Source organism: Budorcas taxicolor, chromosome 7, assembly GCF_023091745.1.
Source record: "Budorcas taxicolor isolate Tak-1 chromosome 7, Takin1.1, whole genome shotgun sequence".
In the NCBI taxonomy this organism is placed as follows: Eukaryota; Metazoa; Chordata; class Mammalia; order Artiodactyla; family Bovidae; genus Budorcas; species Budorcas taxicolor.
In genome coordinates, this window is record NC_068916.1 from 42,331,566 (window position 1) to 42,355,205 (window position 23,640).

Here is a 23,640-nt window from a genome sequence, read left to right on the forward strand (position 1 = left end):
CTCACAGTGGGGACAGGTGGGGAACTGCAGAGAGAACAGGGCCTACACTTGTACACTCAGGCACATTCCAGCAGAGCCTGTTTCTAAAAGCATCAAGATTTCTGTACCTCAGGTGCCAAAATACTCACTCTGCCCATACAGGTCTATGTAAAATACTGGGTTTATTCTGTCCTTTAGGAAGACTCAAGTAGCCTGGCTCCCCTAAAATCTGGTCTTGCCCCTGCCCTGCATTCCCCATCACCCTAGTTCCTGGACACCAGGCATCTGGCCCTTCTTGCTCCTTTCCAGTCCCTGGGACCTGGATCCCCAAATTCTGCGGAATGCTCGCTAAGGGAGCAGCATGGGAGCCTGAGGAGCCAGAGAGGACCTGGAACCTTCACTGGCCCCGACGGATACAGAGGCCAAGATGCTGGAACAGGACTCCCCTTGACCAGATAGTTCTTGTGGGGCCAGGAGCAAGGCCGGGTGGCTTTTGCTGCGATGAGCTGCAACACTGTCTGGCTTCTCAAAGCGCTTGCCACAGAACTCACAGGGGAATCGCAAGGCAGCCACTGTCTCTGCGTGCTTGCGCCGGTGCCAATTCAGGGATGCCTTCTGGCGGCAGGTAAACCCGCAGATCTCACACCTAAACCAGGGGGAGAAGAGTGAGGGAAGGTGCCTCAGCCCATCTTGAGCTCCCCAGGGGCTCCTCCTGGTCCCAGCTTCCCAGGTGTCCTTCCAGCACCTCCCCACTTCACCCCACACCAGGCTCCCTTTCCCCACTCACTGTAGGGGTTTCTCTCCAGTGTGGATGCGCCGGTGGATGACCAAGTTGCTGCTGGTGCGGAAAGACCGGGCGCAGAACTCACAAATGTAGTCTCGGGTGTCTGTGGGCACATGGGATAGCCAAGCATCCATCCCCAAACTGAGGGCCTCCTTGGCCCACCCCTTCCAGTCCTCCAAAGGAGCACTGTCCCTATTTAGTCTGCATGTCTCACTCCTCCCAGCCCCACAACAGTGCCCTGTGACCTGACAGACACCCTGTGGGCATCAAGAACCAATCCCCTCTCCTCTCCTCCTGAACCTGCCTGCCAGCTCTAACAGCACCTGCCCATTGCCCATCTCTAGCAGTTCTCCCAGGCCTCGTACATTTCTCCGACACCTCCTGCGGCAGCGGAGACAGCCATCCTTTTCAATGCATCCTGTAGTCTTCTGCCCAACCACTGCTCTGTATGCCCTGCCCTCAGACCACACACACATACCTAGAGCCTTCATCCCCATCACTAACTTGTACTCCACACAACTCCCGCTCCAGGCTCTCTCCTCAGTCACTACCACTGATGTCAATTTGTTCTCTACATGTCCAGCCCTCCACTCTCCTGGTTCCCAGACCCTCACTAACCTGGCCCCCTCCCCTTCCTCAGCCACCACTCCCAGGTTCTGCACCATCACTGCACCATGTGGAAATCACAATTTCAAGCATCCTAGTTCCAGTCATCCTTTGTGCTGTTACAGTAATCCCACAACTCCAGGCTGCCAGTTCAGTGGCCCACTGTCTCCCTGCCTTCTCTGACCAGTCCATTTCCAAGGCATCTTCATGGCCTTCCTTCACTTCACCTGTCTCCCTCTTCCTCAGCTATATTTTCCTGGTTAAAACCCAACTCAGAATAAATACAACACTTGGTTGCTCCAGGCCTGCACATGTGTGTCGAGCAGGGCAGACAACCTACAACTCCCCACTACCCTACCTTGGGCTCTACTTTCATACACAACTACAAGTCTCGAGCCTCCCCACTGCCCTGCCACAGTACCTCTGCATTCCCTTGGTCAGTTCACTCCCACTTTCTAGAGTCCAGAAGGGCATTTTCCACATGACCTCCTCTTTCTACCAACCTCACTCAGCAATGACCTCATTTTATAAGTCACCCAGAAGAAAAGAGCCAGGGAAGAACGCCCACATCCTCTCCTCACCTAATCCACCAGGCAACTTGCTTTTTGTGCCCATATATGTGAATAGTCCCTGCTTCCCTGTGGCTGCCTTCCAACTGTGCCCAGACACACCCCCTCCTCACTGACTTGAGGTTGCCCAACCCTGGCATCAGCAAGCCTTTCCTCTCTGTGGGATCATCTGTGTATGATCCCGCCCTCCAGCTTATACCTAAATCTCTGCTTGCCTTCACAGCAAAACTCCAAAGAGTTGTCCATACTTGCTGTCTTCACTTCCTCAGCTCGTCTCTGCTCCAGACCCACCCCCTGCTGGCTGTTATCTCCCTTGTCACATGCCATTTTGTCATCTGGTCAAGGATAGCTTTCCACTACCCTGTCTGATGGCCTGTCCACATCCTCATCTCACTCAGCTCGGCAGCACTGGCATAGGTCACCCCTCCCTAGAGCGCTTTCTCCACTTGGCTCCTCAGATACTGCTCTTCAGCTGCCTCCCTGGCCCCTCCATAGCTGACCTTCCCACCTGCCCTGCTCAGACCTCTTCTCTACCTATGTTCACTCTCTCTCTGTAGAAACACTCCACCCACAGCTCTAAACACCACCCAAGTGCTCATGATAAACATTTTTTTCTTTTTTACCCAACATCTCTGAACTTCAGGTTCATGTTTTCTGGGACACCTGATTAGCATGTCCCAAATAAAATGTCATGTCCCTTTCCTGAAACCTGCTTCTCTGTCATTTTCAGGGAATCACATCACCTTCTACCCAGTTGCTCAGGTTCGAGTCTTTTTCCAAGTCTTCCCTGACTCTACAGTCCTACCCATGGACAATCTGTTCTACCCACAGTAGCCCTGGCTCCATCTTCACTCGTCAGTCTCACTTCTCACCGACTCGACTGTCCAGGTCATCATTACTGTGCCGCACATTACTGCAGTCCCTCCATTCTTCACATGGCAGTGACAACGCTCCTTTTAGAGTCAGTTGTGTCCCTCCTTCCAACATACTGGTGCCCATCACATGTGGCCAGGAGCCAAGCCAACGTGAAGATGGTCTTGGAGCCCTCTACCACCTATTTGACCTCTCTTCCTTCCTTTCTAACCTCCTGTCTTCCTCTCCATTCCGGGATCATGCTTGGAGATGCCAGTTTAGGGTCCTCTCATGAGCTGCCTATGGGTGTGGCTAAGCCTCATTCTCTCTCCACTTAGGTCTTTGCTCAAAGCACCTTTCACAGCTCTGTGGCCCAGTGCCAGTAGAGTGGACATCTTACAAGGTGAGTACTGTCTGCTTTATTCACTGCCAAATCCAAGCACTTAGAACAGTTTAAAACAGGCAAGATCTCAACAAAAAGAGAGTGCAGGATGAGTGTGTGAATGAAGAGTTATCCCAGAGCAATGTGACAAAACCGGCAGATAAGAGGTGATGGGCCTCGTGGGGAAGGTGAAGGTACCCACAGGGGTAGGTGACAGGACCCACAGTGGGGAGATGAAAAGGCATTTCCACCACTCACCACTGTGCAGCTTCACATGCTCCTTCAGGTGTTTCTTAAAGTTGAAGGACTTCCCACAGGCTGGCTCTGGGCAGGAGAAGGACTTTTGGTGGATGTGCTGGTATTTCTTGTGGTGCTAGGGAAGGAAGCACATGGCTTTCTCAGGGAGACCACCAGAGCTGACCCAGCAGGCAGGCTCTTCTGCCCTTTTCCTTAACAGTTCTTGTCACTGCCTCACCTATAGTCCAGTCCTTACCTATACGTGAGTAGCCCAATCCCATCCCTTCCTGATCCCACCCTGTCCTTACTCTGCCCTGCCCTCAACTTCCATTATCTCATCTCCTTGTCACAACCTCACCCTGCAATGCCCAGTTCCCAGAACAAAATGCAATTCTGCTGACATTCCTGGTTCCCTAACTATACACTTGCATCTGCCAGGGATGGGAACACATTTTGGATGGTTATAATTATTCTCCTTGATATCAATATCAATGCCCAACAGTGTCCCTCAGATAGCCTACATTTTACTAATAGCTCACCATGGGGTTATTTAATTTTCTCCTAAATGTGCTTTGGAAACACACACTCTCTCAACTTGGAACACTCTTAAGGGTAGTGTGTTCTTCAACCTTAACTCCTCAAGTATTTCTAGGAAATATTTCTCTTTTTATCTGGTCTAATTTTCACATTCTGGCTCACTAAGCTGCATGGGCTTTCCCTTTCTCCATAATCCCATTTCCCCATATTTAAACTACTGCTGGGAGCTACTTCAGTCTCCTTCATTAACAGAATCAAATATGTCTGACCAGCCCTGCTGTTCTTCTCAAAAGCCTAGAGCTTTGCAACCACATGGGGACCTTCCCCTTCTCCCAAATCCCATCCACCCAGGCCTCACCATCCCTCTGGTCTAGGGTCCCCCAGCCTCAGAACCCTGTGAGAGCTCTCGCTGAGTGTGGGGCTTGGACTCTTCCCTCTCTCTGCCTCAAACCTCTCCTGTAGCAAGGCTGAGGACAAGACTGTCTCCTAAACCTTCTAGGGCAGGACCACCGACATAAGCCAGCAGAGCGAGGCAGTCCAATGGACTGAGGAACCCTAGCACCAGGACACACTAATGAGAAGCCTGGGGCAATGCTTAATCTTTCTGTGTTCCTCGGTTTCCTCATCTGCAAAGCAGGTATAGTATCAGCGCCCACTCCACAGGAATGTTGAGAAGATCAAAAGATTCAACACATATCAAGTACTTAGAACAGTCACTAGCACCTCCAAAGCCTGAGGAATGCCACCATTATCTCCATGTGGTCAACAGAGGGCCTGTGCAACAAGCAGTATGGCAGCAGCTGTGCACCTGAGGCTTGGTTTCCTGCCTTATCTACCAGTCATCTGGATTAGTGATTAGAACAGTAGGCAAGCTCTGCACATCCATCCCAACCCTTCTCTCCCTGGTTCTGAATTTCCTCCACACCCCAGGTTTCTTTACCTCAGTTTCTCCTTCAGCCCTCCTCCTCCACCCATGAGGCTACACAGAATCCAACCTGTACCCCTCACATCCTCACATTCAAATACTGCCGGTTTGAGAAGATCCTTCCACAGCCAGGGAAGTCACAGGGCAGCAGCTCTCTTTTGGCAGCTTTCCTGAGGAAGGAGAACAGGAAGCGGGAGGACTTGTGCAGGCTCTCCTCCACCTCCCTCCTCACCCTTCCCTACCGGGGCCCCTTTCCCCAGTCCTACCTAATTCTCTTGGGGCCAATCTGAGCAGTGTCCTCATCCCATGCCGAGGCCAGAGCAGACTGAGCCTGACTCCCAGGGCTATGGGCAGCAAAGAGGGAGCAGAGGGCCTCGAGGGAGGGCCATGTCCCAGGATGCCCCTGCCCTCTGACTCAGCCATCAGGTTACCTGGCCGGGGGCTCAGTCTGCTGGTCTGCTTGAGGGGTCCCCCTGAGCTCTGGCTGTATCCTGACTTCTACAGGCCTAGGAGCTCCAGAACCCAATGAGGATGCTGATGAGGACGGCGAAGCAAGAGGAGCTGGGACAGCTGCAGGGGCTGGGGCTATCTCCCCATCCTTAAGTGCATGGGTGACAGGGGAAGGGAGTGGTTTGGGGACATCTGGCTCACTGCTGAAAGGAGAATGAAAAGGAGGAGGACATTATCTCATGGATCCTCAGCCAGCCCCAGCCCAACCCCAATCCCTAAATTGCAAAGATCCCAAACTCACTTTCCACCCAGTTCAAAATCTCTAGTTCTTTCTGCCTTCCCCAAAGCCTACCCTGCCCTCTCCACCAACAAGCCACTCCCTGAAGTCTGCAAAACAAAGCTCCAAGAGCCCCCCACCCCGGCCACCCCCCACCCCCACCAACTAGCCCACTCTGTTCAGAATCCTCCCTCAGCCCCAACTTGCTCATCTGGGGAGGAGCTGTAGGTCCAGGGACTAGCATCACTGAGCATCTCCTCTTCATCCTCCTCTTCCTCTTCCCCATCTTCTCCGAGGGATGGGAAGGTCTCCGGTGAGGGTCCCACCCCCCTGCAGGTCCAAGGAAGGCAAGTGTGAAGTCCTGCTCCCTCTCTTCCATTGTCCACCCAGGTCTATCTTGTCCCCTGCTGTTCCCCAACCCCAGACTCACCTGGGCATCCTGGCCTCCTGAGCCCTCTCATCACAGTTAGATTCCAAACCTGTTGGCATGGGTAGTGTCAAAACGGAAGGAATTCTGTACTGGAGGGATGAGGACAGGTGAAGTTCTAAGGCCTGAAGTGGTGGGAAGACTCTTAGGAAGAAGAAGGAAGAGGGGGCACAGGCTACTGGAGTGGGAGGGACTGTTTGATTTTAGAAATGGTACATTTCACATGGCGCAAAAAAAGAAACAAGTATAAAAAGGTACACTGTGAAAAGTCTCCTTTCCAGTCTGTACCCCAGCCACCTCAGTCTTCCTATAGGTAACCTATTTTCCTATATGCCCTTCCAGAAATTTTTATACATTTATAAGTACATACAAATAAATTCCTTTTTTCTCTTATTTATCCACCGATGGTAACATATGATACATCCAATTCTGTATTCTGCTTTTCATACCTAAAAATATATTGAGGATATATTTCCTTATCAGCATAGTTTTTCCACTGAGAAAGGATCATTTTTGAAGAATGGGGTTCTAAGTTACAGAATAGGGTTCTGAGTTCCCCTCTTTTTTTCTCCATAACTCTTCTTTCCCCCAGCCTACCTGCAGGCTCCTGCCCACTCCTGGGCTCTGGGCACCAGCTCCTCTCGTCAGTACTTGGAAGAGGGGTCAGATTTGGCTCCTCTGGAGATTTGGGGCCTGAAGAGGGGCCCCAGGAGAAGGTGTGACCGGCTGAACACTCCCACACAAGCCCCCCATCTTGGCCCCCAGGTCCCCGCAGCCCAGGCACCAGGCTGCACTCCCGGCTGTGAGCGTGAGATAGAAGCACCAGATACTGCAGTCCCTTGGGGGCCACAGGCTCAGGACCTAGAGCAATAAAGGCAACAGTCAAGGTTGAACTGGGAGGCCCTCTCCTCTCATCCTGGGGAGCCACATTCAGACAGCCCTGTACCCCAACCCCCTACTCCCTTCTCCACAGGTGGCCCTTCTCAGCTGTCCAACTCCCCCCATCTCTGCCCAAACTCACTCAAGGCTCCCTCTGATCCAGTCCCCATAGGGAGGGTATTTCTAGGTCACACCACTCCCTGTTGCCCCCTCTTCCCTCTCTGGCTCCTAATTCTCTACCCCTAGCCATTCCCTACCCACCTGCACAAAGCACACAGCCTGAAGAAGTGTACCTGCCAGGGGGACAAGAGGCAGGTCAAGTGAGGGCCCAACTGACCAACTGCCCTCAGCTCTGGCCACTCACACACTTAAGGGGTCCTCTATCCTCTGCGGACCAAGAGGTGGGGGAAGACCGTGGGAGGTCACAAACCACACAAACCACACTGGCCTTGCTTCTGAAATGAGAAATCTGCCAGTGGGAAGGAGCAGCAGGACTACACTTGGTGTCGGGGAAAGGGGACGGGTAAGGTGCTGGGTGTTGTAGCCTGGGTGCCCTCCCTCAGAACCCCGGACCCGGGCCCTAACCGGTCCAACAGGAACTTGGCCAGCTGCGAGTGCAAGGAGAAGCCCAGCTGCTCCTTGAGGAGGCACCACTGTTCCATATGGCCACCCAGGCGGATGCGGCACTTGCTGCGGCGCGCATCCAGCTGCCGCCGCTTCTCCCGCCGCTTGCGGGACGCGTCCGCAGGCGAGGCCGCCATGAGTACCAGGGCCTGCGGGGTGGAGGAGACGCTGATCGGATACGGCTCCAGAGGCCCCACCTCCACCCTCTGCCGGGGCCTCAGTTTCCTCATCGGTGAATTGGGGCAGAACCAAACCACTGCAACAGCATTCGCCGCCACCGGGCCCGAACCACATCTGCTTACCTGTCAGGGCGTGTAAACTAGTGCTGGGGGGTGGGTATCGCGGGGGTGGGAGGTAAGGGGACAGCATCAGAGTCAGAATGGCCTGATCCCCGGCACGCTGAAGTGCAGAACTGGAGCTACGGGGTAAGAAAATCTCAACTAGGGCGGGGTAAAGGGTAAGGTAACAGTTTTATATTGAAAAAGGCCTGAGTCTTTTCTGGTAAATGAGGGAAGAGGTTGTTTGCACTGGAAGAGCTCCTCACAGTTGGGACGACTTGGGTAGAGCCGGGGCGGGGGCAGGGGCGGGGGTCTGGAGGGCACCCCCCAACTCCGTTCTGGGCCGCCCCACTGAACACTCACACTGCGTCGGATGGACCAATTCCTAAGGCAGCTCCCCGGCCGCCCAGAGCTCCAGCCGCGACCCACCCCTACCCCGGCCTTACCTGAGCGCCCCCACCCGCCCTCATCCCGACTGCGCCTGCGCCTCCCCCGTGTCGCGCGCGGGCCCGGAGAGCGGCGGGAGGACAGGGGCCCACCTCGCGCGCGCCGCCGGTGTTTCTCTTTTAAGAGGAACCCGTCCCTTTTCGCGTCGGTGACTCCAGCCTGGAACTGGCGCCGGGCTTTGAGGGGAAGGGGAGAGTCGAAAGCTGCCTGCGCGCGCCTGCGCATTGGCCGCTCAGCGCAACGCCTGCTGGGAGCCGTGGTTCCCATACAAACTGCTCACGCTCCTGGCTGAACCGTGCAAAGGTTATAAAAGGGTCGCTGCCCCGGCGAGCTCATGTGTTTGGTGGCCAAAGGCTTAGGGAAATGGAGTTCATAGGGCCAAGCCCTCCTCCCGTGCGCTGACCCCAGCCCCTTCAAACAGCCAGGGATGTGGCCTCTGCAACAGTTCCTACTTTGTAGTTGATCTTCTATTCTCCCTCCTAATTCCCTGTTCCCCGACAGAAGTTACCTGGAGAAGGGAATGGCAACCCACTCCGCTATTCTTGCCTGGAGAATCCCATAGACAGAGGAGCCTGGCAGCCTGCATTCCATGGGGTCGCACAGAGTCGGACATGACTGAAGTGACTGAGCACGCACGCACGACAGAAGTCATCTGAAAAGTTGCCCAAATTTGCTGTGGACTATTCTGCACTTCCGTTCTCTCTTCAGTTGACTCTAGTGGAGCTTTTCTGTCTACCAAGCCACTAAAACGGCGTTTGTCAACGTCACCTGGGGCAGTCACTTTTTTAAAGGCAGTGGTCTGTTCTCTGCTTCTCTGCTGCTGCTGCTGCTGCTAAGTCGCTTCAGTCGTGCCCGACTCTGTGCGACCCCATAGACGTCAGCCCACCAGGCTCGCCCATCCCTGGAATTCTCCAGGCAAGAATACTGGAGTGGGTTGCCATTTCCTTCTCCAACGCATGCATGCATGCTAAGTCGCTTCAGTCGTGTCCAACTATGTGCGACCCTATGGACAGCAGCCCACCAGGCTCCTCTGTCCACGGGATTCTCTAGGCAAGAATGCTGGAGTGGGTTGCCATTTCCTTCTCCGTCTCTGCTTCTCTACCCTTAAAGCAATATCTGACAATGTAGATATTTCCCTCTATGACCCCTCTCCCCTCACACAAGTTTGGCTTCTGTGACTGCACACACACCTAGTTTTCCTCCCTCCTCACTGGCTCTTCCTTTCCTTTGTTGGATCCTCTTCAGAGAATCAGCTTGGGGTTTTCCGTGGACCAAGTCCTCTCTCTTCTGGACTTTTTTCTTCTTGTTTGATTTATTTGGCCCCTTAGCTTTAAAGGGCTTCCCTGGTGGCTCAAAGGGTAAAAAGTCCACTTGCAATGCAAGAGACCCAAGTTCCCAGTAAATGTTGCCATCATCCACCCACTTGTTCAGAACAAAAACCTCAGAATCATCCTTGACTACACAAAAACCTCAGAATCATCCTTGACTACATAATCTAGTCCTGCTGATACTATCTGCAAAAATTTGTTGTGAATCCGATCATGTCCAGCTTTTTTCACTGCTAAAACCTTACTCCAGGTCACCTGTATTAGTTTTCTGTAGTTGCTGTAACAGCTCCACAAACTTGGTGGTTAAAAACAACAGACATTTTTTTTACTCATAGTTATGAAGGCCTCAAGCTAGTATGAGGCTGTCATCAGGGCAATATTTCTGCTACAAGGATTCTAGGGGGAAATCCTTTCCTTGCCTCTTGTAGCTTCTGGTGATGAACTGGCAATCCCAAGCCTGTGGCCACATCATTCCAATCTCTCTCTAGTCATGTTGCTACCTTTCCTTTTGTCTGCATCAAATCTCCCTGTACTTCTCTTTTATAGGAACATTTGTGAAGGTGTTTGGACCCACCTAGAAAATCCCCCCAAAATAAAATCTTAAGACTCGATATTAAAAAAACTAAGATCATCTGGGCCCATCACTTCATGGCATATAGAATGGGAAAAAGTGGAAGCAGTGACAGATTTTCTCTTCTTGGGCTCAAAAATCACTGCAGATGGTGACTGCAGCCATTAAATCAGAAGATGCTTTCTTCTTGGAAGGAAAGCTATGACAAACCTAGACAGCATATTAAAATGCCAAGACATCACAAAGATTCATATAGTCAAAGCTATGGTCTTTCCAGTAGTCATGTAAGGATGTAAGAGTAGGACCATAAAGAAGGATATGCACAGATGAATTGATGCTTTTGAACTGTGGTGTTGGAGAAGACTCTTAAGAGTCCCTTGGACTGCAAGGAAATCAAACCAGTCAATCCTAAAAGAAATCAACCCTGAATACCCATTGGAAGCACTGATGCTGAAGCTCCAATACTTCGGCCACCTGATGTGAAGAGCCGACTCATTGGAAAAGACCCTGATGCTGGGAAAGATTGAAGGCAGAAGGAGAAGAAGGCACAGAGGATGAGACGGTTGGATGGCATCACCAATTCAATGGACATGAACTTAGGCAAAGTCTAGGAGAGAGTGAAGGACAGGCAGGCCTGGCATGCTGCAGTCCAGCAAAGAACTGGAATCGACTTAGCAACTGAACAAAAATAACAAAGATAAGCTGCCGGGAGTCACCACGGGAGATCCCACCCATGACAAGGTCATGTGGAAGAGAACTGTTAAGCAAGGCTTCAGAACTCAAGGGGCTCCCTAGGCTTTCTCGAGCATTTACCCCAAAACCAGAATCTGTCTGTTTTACTATTTCATGACTTTCACCATCTCCTCTGACATTAACAGGGGGCTAACCCTGACTACCTTTCTCTGGAGAAAATCAACTTAGGGCTATAGCTAATAAGTCTCCTGGACATGAGAGGAATATTTCAAATCAAACTCCCTCTGTTAGCATTCTAGCTTGCTTGGCAGGTCTATCCAGACTCTTGCAGCTACGCATATGATTATTTACAGCCTCCCAACTATGAGAGGCACGGAAAGCCTAAAACATAGAGCCTTTTAAAGAGTTAAAAGTTATTAGAGTATTGCTGGCATAGGATTTCATTATTTGGCCAATGCTTGTTGCTAAGTTCCCATATCTCTTAACCACTGTGCACCTGGGAGTGCATTAGTTAACATAGTTGGAATGTAAGAAAAACAAGTGTAGCCTTGAATTTAACCACATCAGACTTTTGAGCTAATTGGTTCTTTCTTGTAACTCACTGCACCTTTGCTTCGTGAGAATGTAACTCTGTTTGATATTTTCTGAGGCTGACATAGATTAGAAATATAAAGAAAAAACACTTTGAGGGAAAATAAGTTTTCTGGTTGAGCAACCTTTATCAAAAGAGGGTCATAAAATGTTCACAGGCCTCCAAGGCCAGAAGATAATGTACACAACATTGTTTATGGGAAAGGTTTGCAGAAAAAATCCTGGTTTCGATAAAGACAAAACAGATGTAATGTTTGGGCTGACTGTATGAATTTGCATCTTTCATTTCCCTCTATGTATAAGACAAGGGATAAAAGTACCTTTTAAAAATAAGGCTATTGGGCCTCGCTCGAAGAAGCTTGGTCACCCTGCGTCAATCATTTTCTCTCTCTCTCTCTCTGTCCCTCTCCTCCCTCTTTTTTTCAGGCTGATCCCTTGGAACTTAAAGGCTCCCTGCGTTCACTTTTCTGCCTGAGCTTCTAAGACTTTATTAGCTTTCTGTGTAAACCAAGGAATATCAGCCTCTTTCTCTCTTCTATTTTCTTATCTACAACATTCTTTCCTTATCTCTCTCTAAATCAATCGCCGATGCCATTTTTCCTTCAGGTTCCCCTGGATCCTGCGGGGGCTGGACCCCAGCAATAATCCAAATAATCTCTCAATCCCAATATCCTAAAACAATCACATCTACAGAGTGTTTGCTAGATTGATCTGCTTCCTTCTGCTGCCACCCGCACAAGGCAGGAAGGAGGAAATCTCCTGCTTAAAACATTTCATGGTCACCAGTGTACTCTTGCCTGGAAAATCCCATGGACAGGGAGCCTGGTGGGCTGCAGTCCATGGGGTCATTAAGAGTTGGGCACAACTGAACGACTTCACTTTCACTTTTCACTTTCATGCATGGGACAAGGAAATGGCAACCCACTCCAGTGTTCTTGCCTGGAGAATCCCAGGAACGGGGGACCTGGTGGGCTGCAGTCTATGGGGTCGCACAGAGTCAGACACGACTGAAGCAGCACAAGCAGTGCAATCCAAAACCCTTACTATGACATCAAGGCCTGTGCGGTCTGACCTTTGGCTGTTTCTTTGGCCTCCCCCACATTTCCTTACTTTGTCCCACTTTTTTTGTTGTTTTGTTTTTACTATTTCTCAAATGTACCAAACACGCTGGAGAGAGTCCCTTGTCTCTGGAATACCCACTCTCTATCTCTTCATATGGTTGTTTTCCTTCTTATTATGTAAATCTCAGCTCCAATATCACCTACTCAGATCCTTTTTGTCATTCTCTGCCCACTGTGTCTATTTCCTTCTACTTCCTTCACAGCACGTCTAGTTCTCTGAAATTATTGGCTTGTGTGTTTGTTGTTGGTATATGATAATTGTTGGCTATCTCCAGCTTCTCCTCTGCGGCCTACACAGTCAAAATGACATGGTATCCAATCATAAACTACCCTTTAGGATCAACCCAGTATGTCCTGCCTATATCATACTCTTGAATTATGATACCAATGACTCAACATGGTATTTGTCTACCTAATATAAGGTTGGAGGAAAAATCACTCACATATTCCAGATACTTTACTAATTAATAAAGATCCTTCATTAATCCAAGGAACAGGACTCCACAGGGAACAAACAGAAAAAAAATTTTTTTTCTTTCCCTTCATGGTCCCTTAGTAGACATCTGTAAAATCCTATTTTCTCTTTCCCATGAATGAAATTACAAACAAGTTTAATAATTCTTGGTTACTCTTAGATAATAATAATAATAAGTCCCTTGAGACTCAAGCACACTCTTGTTCTGTCAGTCTGATATGGTTCAAAATTGCAAAGCTCTAAACCCCTTAATCCTCCAATAACCTTCTCCAAACAAATCCTTTTTTTTCCCCTCTCAATCTCTCTTCAGTTTCTTACATCACTGAAGTAAGGGATGAGTCAAGCCTCTCAATAGTCACCCTCCTTTGTAGGTTCTGAAGACAAGCACTAACTTCTTTGGCATGGATGGGAAGAGGAGATTCTCTATATTTCTTCTCTGCCTTTAGTTTTTAGCCCAAACTGCTTTTGGTATTTAGCCCAATCTAATAATTCCATTTTGTCACCCCATTTCAAAAGTTATGATTAAATGTTAGCTTTTTGTTGCTTTAGCTCTGTTGAGTTACACAGACTTTACAGCCTGTTGAAACTGCCAATTGTTTTTTTCATGTTAAGTTCCTAAGTCTCCCGATGAAGAACTTGTGAGGAGGCTTAGGGGTTCATGTGGGGGGACATTACATTTATCCTCATGACATTTATTTTTTCTGGATTCTAGGTGGCACCATAGCTTCCTTTTTATCTCCTGCTTTGGGAAAAGCTCTATCTGATATTATTACTGTACCGTCTGAGTTCTCAATATCTTCTTCTTTCTAAATAGAAAAATCACCTTCCACTCCCCTGGTTTAAGGAGAGCCAAATTGCTACAGCCTTGATCTGAAGTCCTGACTCAAAGTGGTGAAGGGGGACTTCCCTGGTCGTCCAGTGGTTAAGAATCCACCTTCCATTGTAGGGGGTGTGGGTTCCATCCCTGGTCAGGGAACTAGGATCCCACATGTCTCAGAGCAACTGAGCCCACATCCTTCAACCAGAGAGAAGCCTGCACACGCAACTAAGACCCAACGCAGTTATAAATAAATAAACTTAAAAAATAATGATAATAAAGTCGAGAAGGAGCACTCCACAAGAAGCTTATGCCCTAAATTTCAGGAGACCCACCGACACTATTAGCCCTATTCAGGCCCCAAGTCTGTGCAAGAGTCTTACACCCCACCCCTTGTCTCTTACCCAATCAGCGTCTGGCATCTGTTTTCTTCAGCCAATTAGCTTCTCCAGGAGTTCTATCCGTTTGTTTGTCTTCTCCTTGTTCATCCAGTGGGCGGTGCCTTTGTCCTGAGCCCAACCACACCAGAGAGTCGCCCGCCACTATCTTCTGTGACGGCAAGAGGGCGGGCCGGGAAGATTTGTAAGAAACCAGCCGGGTGTCTGGAAACCTAGGTCGCAGCCCAAGAGGGCTGAGGACATGTACGGGAAGAAAGCTGGCACCCAGGAGACTTTTCCTCCGAAATGTTGCAGCAGCACGGGTGCTTTCCGCCGCTGCGGCAGGGGGCGCGGCGGAACACACAGCGCCGGTCGCGGGGAGACATTGTGTTGCAGATGCTGAAGCAGCCCCTGTCCAGGGACGCCGTGGCGATACTGCACGTGGTGAAGCGGGATCTTTTCAACCAGATGGCGCGCGAGGTGACCTGACTAAGTCAGGAGGGTGCGGACCTACGAGGCGAGCGCCAGGCAACCGGGACTGCTGAGATCGGCTCCACCCTCCGGTCGCTCCTGTCCTGGAGAGTTGCGCTCGTGCCCGCACCACCTCCTTCCTGACGCGTGGCCGGCAGGTGGCCCGCGCGCTGCCCGCGCTAGTCCGAAGGAGTGGGCTCCTCTTGGGGTCCCCCTAGGACAGGCCCCGTTGCCAAGTGCTTGCGAAAAATCGTGGATTTACAGACATAGCTAGCTTGTCATCCAGGCTGTAGCAGAGATACGTGCTCCTAGACCTTTGGTGTGTTGCTGAAGAAATGAAGGTGTTTCCAGAGTAAATGCCAGGAAAGGAAGGAACACTGGAAAATCAGGCAAAAATGTCATGGACTCGGGAAAAGTTCCAAGCAAAGGTGAGGTTAGAACCCAGGCACCTGGACCAACCTTATACCTCACCACGCAATGAAGATGGAAATAAAGAGAAAATCTGAACTTGGCGTTTTATAAGCTGCTTTGTGGGGTGGATGTGATGGGTGAGGAAAGCTCAGATAAAGATAGGGTTCCTGTAAGTAGAAGAAATGTCCTGTCTCCTCCTCTCCATCCCTAGAGGGGCTCCCTCTAGTTATCTTCATCTCTCTTAGTTATCTTCATCCTCTGTACCAGGATGAGCTGTTGCACTTGTGTATTCAAACGTAGATGAGGGATGAAGAAGCCAGAATGGCAAGTAGAGGGTGCTGATAAAACACTAGCCATCCAAGTCAAGCTTACTAGCAGAAGAGAAGCCTAAAATTAGGACGGAAGGGTAAGGAAGAGTCTTTCCCCACCCCTAGACAGGCCCCCTGCATGTTTCTACTGTTTCCTGGCAAGCTAGGACTCCATTTAGAATTCCCTTTTGCTTTTCTCTCATCCTACTTCACATCATGGGTTTATTCATTCTCTCTCATCTCTGTCCTCTTATTCCTATTTTTTCTCTCCACTTACTGTCACTTCTGTTTTACCTCGAATTACTCATTTTCCTTCCTTTCTGGCGCTCAGCTTATTCTTGCCCCCTTTTTCTTTCTGTCTTCTCACCTTTTCCTTGTCTGTCTTTCATCTATTTTCTCTGTACCTAGAAAGTTTTACATTTGGGCTGAAAATGTAAAGCCCTATTTATCTAACAGGCCTAGTGAGTGAGGAAGAGAGGTAACCTGCTAATAACCCCAGGAGTAAAATAATGTGAAAAGTGTGTTTGGTAGGTGAGGATATGTGTTGAGAAAAAATTTAGTTGTGAGGCCTGTTTCTGTTTATTCCAACCCTTGTCCTGGGATGTACAGACACCCAGCATGATGTCTAAAACAAAATGCTTGCTCCTCAGCCATCTCCACCAAGAAAACCCAAGTCTGGCTACAGCATCTGTTGAGATGACTATTTCAAGATAATTCGTTAAAGTCTTCATATTCTGAAGACATTAATTTCAGACTAGAAAGCAAAACTGAGCTCCTGGTGAGCACTGGAAAAAGCAAATAGGATCCGAAAGCTGCTTGGCAGCAAGAAGTGAATGGTGTTCAAGTAGCATACATGAAAATTTTTGGAAACAAATTAGGTGGTTCACATCTCCACTGAGACTTAAAAATAAGTCTATATTTTCTTGATACACTCTAAGATCACGTCAACAGAATGAACAATGACATGGGCGGGGGGCTGTTGCTCATGGGGAATGGCTTCTAGCAAACGTTCCCTTGCCATGTACCCCACTGTAGTACAACATGGAGAGAGCAGGAGAGATGGCAGAGCACTGTGGGAGGCTTTTTGGAAGTTATTATAAGACTCTCTTTGTAACCTGAGCATCTAGACCTACTGAGTCCCTTTTGTTTTTCCATTGCTAAGTCATGTTCAACACTTTGTGACCCTATGGACAGTAGCCTGCCAGGCTCCCCTGTCCATGGGGTTTTCCAGGCAAGAATACTGGAATGGGTTGCTATTTCCTTCTCCAGTGGATCTTCCAGACTCAGAGATCAAACATGCATCTCCCTCATCTTCTGCATTAGCAGGTGGATTCTTTACCAATGAACCACCAGGGAAGCCCACTGAGTCCCCTACTTCCTGCCTACACCATATGCTGGGACCTAGGAGATAGCAGATGTGATAGTGGTGAGTCCTCCAGGATCTCCAAAGCCATTAGTAGCTGAAGGTCTGGGCCTTGCTGATATATTAAAGCTCAGTTTATCTTGGAAGAATCTTGTCTAAGGGGTGGGCAGGATACGGGAAAGAAATGTAAAAGGAGAGCAGAGAGACAACTGGGAAGCTTGAGGGAAGGACTCTAAGGCATTAAGGAGACAAAGTTCCAAGGAGACAAAATTCCAAGAAAGATCAGAATGAAAAGACCCCCTCTAAATTGAATGACTCTGACCCTTCATTATTGTTCCATCCTCCACCCCATAAGTCCTACCCTGACCTATGCTGGCACCACCTCCTCCTTAGCCTGCCCCCAATTCTTGCTCTGCCAATCAGATCCACTTAACCCAGCTCCCTACAACAAGGTAAGAAGACCCCATAAGTCCCATGGCATTGTTATCTTGTATTTGTGTATCTACTTCTAGGAGGTCAAACAGCAAGAATGCAGCCCCATGAAGCTAGAACCAGAGCCATAAAGAATTTAAATACAAAAATAAAACTAAGTCAGTGCTTTTTCATTACAATTATACCCTATCAATCATAGACAATGTCAGTGATAAAACACTTCTCCGAGGTAAAATCTCCTAATAGTCTAAATTCTAAATAACTGTAGCTTTACAGTTCAGTTTGTCTATCTCAAGATCCTTATGCATCAAGCTTTTGAGTTGCTCAGTCATGTCCAACTCTTTTGTGACCCCATGGACTGTAGCCTGCCAGTCTCCTCTGTCCATGGAATTTCCCAGGCGAGGATACTGGAGTGGGTTGCCATTTCCTTCTCCAGGGTATCTTCCTGACGTGTGTCTCCTATATTGGCAGGCAGATTCCTTACCACTGAGCCTCCAGGACTTCAAGTAGCACATTCTTATTTGTCCTTTAATAAACATATTGGGCTTCCCAGGTGGTGCTAGTGGTTAAGAACCCACCTGCCAATGCAGAATTTAGCCAAATAACTTTAAAGCTTTTCTTAATCCTGCCCAGACAGTCCTAAAAAATGTCTCTTCTTGCTACCTGGTAACATTTCAGCTCCTCTCAGAAGGTATTCTAGGTATTTCAAGTATCTTGCTCTCTTTCTAGTTCACTCCTGGTCCACTCTTGACCTTACTGGAACTCCAGCCAACACCTGTCACTGACCCACTCCACCTTTCTCCTCCCTCTTCTCTTTGCCCAGCTTCCAGTCCAGGTTCTACCATTGTAGCCATTCCCTGGGCACACACCCTTATGTCCCTGTCCCCTTTCCTTCAGACTTAATCATTTGGCAAGAAGCCTTTGCTACTGTCCTTGTAGCATTTATATGGAAATGTGAGACCAACCCTTTCCTGGGCACAACAGTGTGCCACTTCCCTACACCTCCATCCCAGCCACGTCCATCTTTTCTATCACCAATTTTCTCACAACTTTAGGAATTCTTAAGCTGAGATTCCAGTGGAGACAATTTAGATACCTATGAGTTTTAAAGGGAAACAATTTATATATCTATCTATCGTCAAAAAACTCTGGCTAAAATCGAGCCTCTCTTTCCATTAACAAAGGAGACAGCAAACCACAGTAGTATTAGTAGGACCTACTGTCATGCGTAAAAATCAAAGATACTTTCATACCACATTACAGTTGCAGGTATTTCAGAATGTCATTTATACTTATCACTAACTCAAAATGCTCTGTATCTTGTTATTTAATGTGTTAATAAATAAGCACACATATTACTATAGCACAAATTAATTTTAGTTTTATAACAATTTCAACATAATTAGTTTCCTTTGTAATACATGTAATACATGTTTTCCCATGTATTTTGTCTTATGTATTAAAAAACAATGTGAGGGAACTTTCTTGACATGATCAAAGGCATATATGAAAATCCCACAACTAAGAACATAGCCAATGCAGAAAGACTGAAAACCTTCCCGGTTAAATCAGAAACAAGACGAAATGTCCATTCCCACCATTACTATTCAATATTGCACTAAAAATTCTTGCCAAAGCAATTAGGCAAGACAGAGAAATAGAAGGCATCCAAATTGGAAAGAAAAAAGTAAAACTTGCTGTCATTACATATGACATGATCCTGTATGTTAGAAATCACACACACACACACACACACACACACACACACACACACACTACTAGAGCTAATAAACAAGTTTAGTTTGGCAAAATTGTAGAATACAAGATCAAAACACACAATATTCAGCTGCATTTCTGTATACCAGCAATACCATTTACAATAACCCCCAAAGAATAAAATACCTTTATATAAATTTAACTAGAAAGGTGAAAGACTTTTTACATTGAAAACTATAAAACATTGCTGAAACAAATTAAAGGCTTAAATAAATGGTATGATACCCCATATTCATTGCCTGGAACACAATATTGTTAAGAGTCAAAACCACCCATAGTGATGTAATCTGTAACAAAATTTCTTTTTTTTTTTTTTTTCAGAAATAGAAAAGCCAGTTCTCAAATGCATCTATAATAATAAGGGCCCTCGAATAGCCTCAACACTCTTGAAGAAAAAGAACAAAATTGAAGGACTCATACTCTCTGATTTCAAAACTTATTACAAAAATATAATAAAGGTTATCAAAAGCAGAGTGGTACTAGAATAAAGGAAGACATATAGACTGCTGGAACGGAACTGAGACACCAGAAATAAGCCCATCTACCTAGGGTCAATGAATTTTGAACCATGGGGAAAGAATAGTCTCTTAAACAAATGGTATTAATACAGCTAGACATCCACATACAGAGAATGAAGTTGGATCCCCTACCTCATACACACCAAAATTAACTTAAAATAGATCAACAACCTAAATATGAGATAAAATAATGAAACTATTAGGAAAAAACTAGGGATAAATCTTTATGACCTCAGATTTGGCAGTGGATTCTCAGGGTACCAAAAGCATGAGCAACAAAAGAACAGAAAAATTACAAATAATCAAAATGAAAAAATTTGTGCATCAGGAACATTATGAAGAATGAAAAGACACGGCTTTCCTGGTGGTCCAGTGGTTAAGAATCCACCTTGTAATTCAGGGGACACTAGTTTGATTCTTGGTCTGGAAAGATCCTATGCTGTGTAGCAACTAGGCCCAGGTGCTACAACCGCTGAGCCCACACTCTGGAGACTGTGAACTGCAACTACGGACCTCACACACTGCAACTATTGAAACCTGTCTACCTAGAGCCTGTGCTCAGCAAGAAGAGAAGCCATGGCAATGAGAAGTCCACGAACCACAATGAAGAATAGTTCTTGCTCACCACAACTAGAGAAAGCCCGTGTGCAGAAAATAAACAAATCTTTTTTAAAAAATGAAAAGACAACGTACAGAATGAAAAAAAAAAAACTTGCAAGTCATATAGACAATAAAGGTCTAGTATCCAGAATATACAAAGGACTCTTACAACTGAATAACAAAAAGACAAACAACTCAGTTTTTAAAATGGACAAAAGAATACACATTTCTCCAAAGAAGACATACTAGTGAAACACAAGCATATGAAAATATATTAATCTTTGAAAGTCACTCAGTGGTGTCTGCCTCTTTGCAATCTGACTACAGTCTGTGGAATTCTCCAGGCCAGAATACTAGAGTAGGTAGCCTTTGTTTTTTCCAGGGGATCTTCCCAACCCAGGGGTTGAACCCAGGTCTCCCACACTGCAGGTGGATTCTTTACCAGCTGAGCTACCAAGAGAAGCCTGAAAATATTGGATTGGGTAGCCTATCCCTTCTCCAGCAGATCTTCCCAACCCAGGAATCAAATCAGGGCCTCCTGCATCACAGACAGATTCTTTACCATCTGAGTTACCAGGGAAGCCTATATTAAGCTTTATGGAAATGCAAATCAAAACCATAGGAAGAACCACTTCATACCCGAGTGGCCATACTTTTTTAAAACGGCAAGGGGGAAATAGGAGAAATTGGAACCCTCATATGTGGCCATTGGGAATGTAAATTGTTCAACAACTGTGGAAAATAGATTCCAATGACCCAAACAGAATCACCAATGACTCAGCAATTCTATTCCTAGTTATTTAGCCAAAGAGTTGAAAATAAGTACTTAAGCACAAGTACACACAAGTTTATGGGAACACATTCACAATGGCAAACATTGCTCAAATGTCTGTCAATGGACAAATTGTGATATATCCATACAATGAAATATTATTCAGCCATAAAAAGGAATGAAGTACTGATATATGCTTCAATGTGGGTGCATACTTCCTTCGTGTGTGTGCTCAGTGAAAGAAGCCCTACATAAAAGATCAAATAGAATATGATCATATATAAATACCATTTATATGAAATAGTCAGAAGACATAAATTCACAGAGATATAAAGCAGATTGGTGATTGCCAGGGGCTAGATGAAGGGAGGAATAGGGAATGCTGAGGACTGAATTGCACAATCCCAAATTTACATGTTGAACCCCTACTCCCCAATGTGATGATATTTTAAGATGGGGCCTTTGGGAGCTAATGAGATTTAGATAAGACCATAAGAGTGGGCCCTCAGAAGCATAAGAACATAAATTTTTATTATTCCACCCAGTCTTCAGTGTTTTATTACAACTGACTAAAGCCCAAGCTGACTAAAACAGAGTAACTGCTTAACAGGTACAAGGTGTCCTTTTGGAATGATGAAAATATTTTGGAACTTAAACAGAGATAGTGGTGGTACAACATTGTGAATGTATTAAATGCTACTTTGAATAGTTAATTTTATGTTATTTCTATTTCTTTTCAGTTTTTTTAAAAAAACCAAACCCACAGGAAGTAGACCTCACCACATGGCCAGAGACGTCCAAAGAAACGCTGAGGAGAGAAACAACACTGAATCGTTGCCATCAATACAACACACCATGTGATGTCTGTTTTCAAATAAATCGAAACCTTGATTCTGTGGTCTCCTGCAGCTAGCATTCCATACTGCTGACCCCCTTCAAGGCAGAACACCTCCCAAAGGGCATCAGTATGTCCTGTCACCATCTCCAGTCTCTCCTCCAACCTCACCAGAACCCTGACCCACTGGGTTTTCAGCTTACTCCCCTTGGCAGCACTGGACTTCCGATCACTGTTTTTCTCCTCTACCTTCTTTCTCCACGTGGCTTCTGCAAACCACAGTCTTCTCTTTTTCTTTCTCACTGGCCATTCTTTCTCAGCCTTCTATGTAGCTTCCTCTTCTTTCTCAACTTACTGGAATGTCCCAGGGCTCAGTCTTGGGCCTCACTTTCCAAGTGAGCTCATTCTATTTTATGGCTTTTTTTTTTTCTTCTTTTGCCCTTTGCATATGCAGTATCTTGGTTCCCTGACCAGGGATCCAACCCGTGTTCCCCGAAGTGGGAGCACATAGTCCTAACCGCTGGACTGCTAGGGAATTCCCTGTTTTATGGCAGGGATACAGATAAGTACAGTTTATTAGCTAATGAGTTTCCACTTTTATATCTCCCACAGTACTTCAGATGCTTGTATCTATCTGCCACTTGACACCTCTAATAGGCATCTTAAACTTGAAGATCGAAAACCATACTCTCTCTCCACAATCTGCCTCCTCCCTGGCTTTCCTATTGGCCAATTAATGGCAACCCACTCCAGCATTCTTGCCTGGAGAGTCACACGGACAGATGAGCCTGGTGGGCTGCCGTCCATGGGGTCGCACAGAGTCTGGACATGACTGAAGCGACTTACCAGCAGCAGCAGCAAACACCTCTTAATACATGCCACTTCTTTCCTTCTCATGCATCAACAAATCTTATTGACTCCACCTTCAAAATAGATCCAGAATTTGACTGTCTATCACCATCTGGCCTGCTGCCCCATGGTCTGTCCAAGGGAGCTTGCAGTAGCCTCTCGACTGTTCTCTCTGCTTCATTCTTGTGCTCTCCCATCTACTCTCCATGCAGGCCATATCTTACCAACCTCAGCTCTCCTCTTCACTCAGTGTCAATACACAGGCTGGACCCAGTCCCTGCCACGCCGTCTGTTTTGTATTCTTTGCTGGACTTTGCATCTGCTCTTCTCTCTCCCCACAGATATTCTATCTGGTCATTCACTGACAGTCTACTCAAAAGCCACATCCTGAAAGATTTTCTGAACCACCTACCTCTCCCCCTGCCCTTCTTTCTCTATTTTTCTTCACAGTACTTATTACTCCCCCACATATAATTATTTTGTTTACTTTCCATCTTTCTTTGCTGGAATGTGAGCTTCTGAAGCACAGATAAATATTTTGTTTTCTTCTCTGCTACATCCACGGTCCTTACCCCCCAGGCTCTCAGGACTTTCTGGGGGAGCTAGAAGGAACGAAGGCTGATTAAGCACGTTGAGGAAAATTCAGCTAGCTCACTGGGGCACACGAGAGACTGTGAGGTAAGATCAGACTGGCCAGAAGTTCCTAAAGGCCAAGTAGACCACCAGAGGAATTAGAATATTATTGTCAGGGTGGTGGAAAACGTCCCTCCCCTTCTCCCAGCGCTTATGTCCTCCTTTCAGTGAAGGCTCCAATGTGAAAGAAAAGATTATCTAAAACTTGGAAATAGAAAAGAGATTATTAGTGACAAAAATTTCCCACTCTGACCAAAATTTAGTCAGGCTCTCCTCGGAGCCCTCTTTTCAACTAAACCTTGATCTTGGGCTTCCATGCTCTGCCTTGTATGGTCTAATTTTAATAAGAATCCTTCTAGGGTACTAGTGAGAATCCCCTTACCTTTAATATCTAATTACCCCCCACAGCTAAACAAATTCCTCATCCCCCTCCCCATCTTCCAGGT

General features: G+C 47.1%; 1 protein-coding gene across 6 annotated transcripts; it reads right to left on the reverse strand.

Annotated features, from left to right (window-relative positions):
* Positions 1-38: 38 nt before the first annotated feature.
* ZNF692 (zinc finger protein 692) lies at positions 39-8,461 on the reverse strand. Of its 6 annotated transcripts, none has more exons than XM_052642675.1 (12): positions 8,346-8,461; positions 7,490-7,677; positions 7,166-7,197; positions 6,623-6,886; positions 6,029-6,077; positions 5,806-5,928; positions 5,303-5,521; positions 5,138-5,215; positions 4,963-5,041; positions 3,431-3,545; positions 767-866; positions 40-625 (listed from the first exon to the last, which is right to left on the reverse strand). In XM_052642675.1, exons 2-12 carry the CDS (start codon positions 7,663-7,665, stop codon positions 328-330), a joined length of 1,533 nt encoding a protein of 510 aa, XP_052498635.1. In that variant the 5' UTR covers positions 7,666-7,677; positions 8,346-8,461; the 3' UTR covers positions 40-327. The 6 variants fall into 6 exon arrangements, with proteins under 6 accessions (XP_052498632.1, XP_052498635.1, XP_052498633.1 ...); XM_052642673.1 differs by having other exon boundaries at positions 41-625; positions 5,303-5,524; XM_052642674.1 differs by lacking the exon at positions 8,346-8,461 and adding an exon at positions 7,831-7,978 and having other exon boundaries at positions 41-625; positions 5,303-5,524.
* Between the last annotated feature and the right edge of the window lie 15,179 nt (positions 8,462-23,640).

Bases quoted from the DNA above. Each gene is read 5' to 3' on its own strand.
- ZNF692 (XM_052642672.1), bottom strand. From the start codon at position 7,758: ATGAGGAAACTGAGGCCCCGGCAGAGGGTGGAGGTGGGGCCTCTGGAG. The intron at 6,078-6,622 runs GTAGGCTGGGGG...CCATGCCAACAG, and splicing joins GAGTGGGCAGGAGCCTGCAG to GTTTGGAATCTAACTGTGAT. The intron at 5,216-5,302 runs GTAACCTGATGG...TGCTGCCCATAG, and splicing joins CAGACTGAGCCCCCGGCCAG to CCCTGGGAGTCAGGCTCAGT.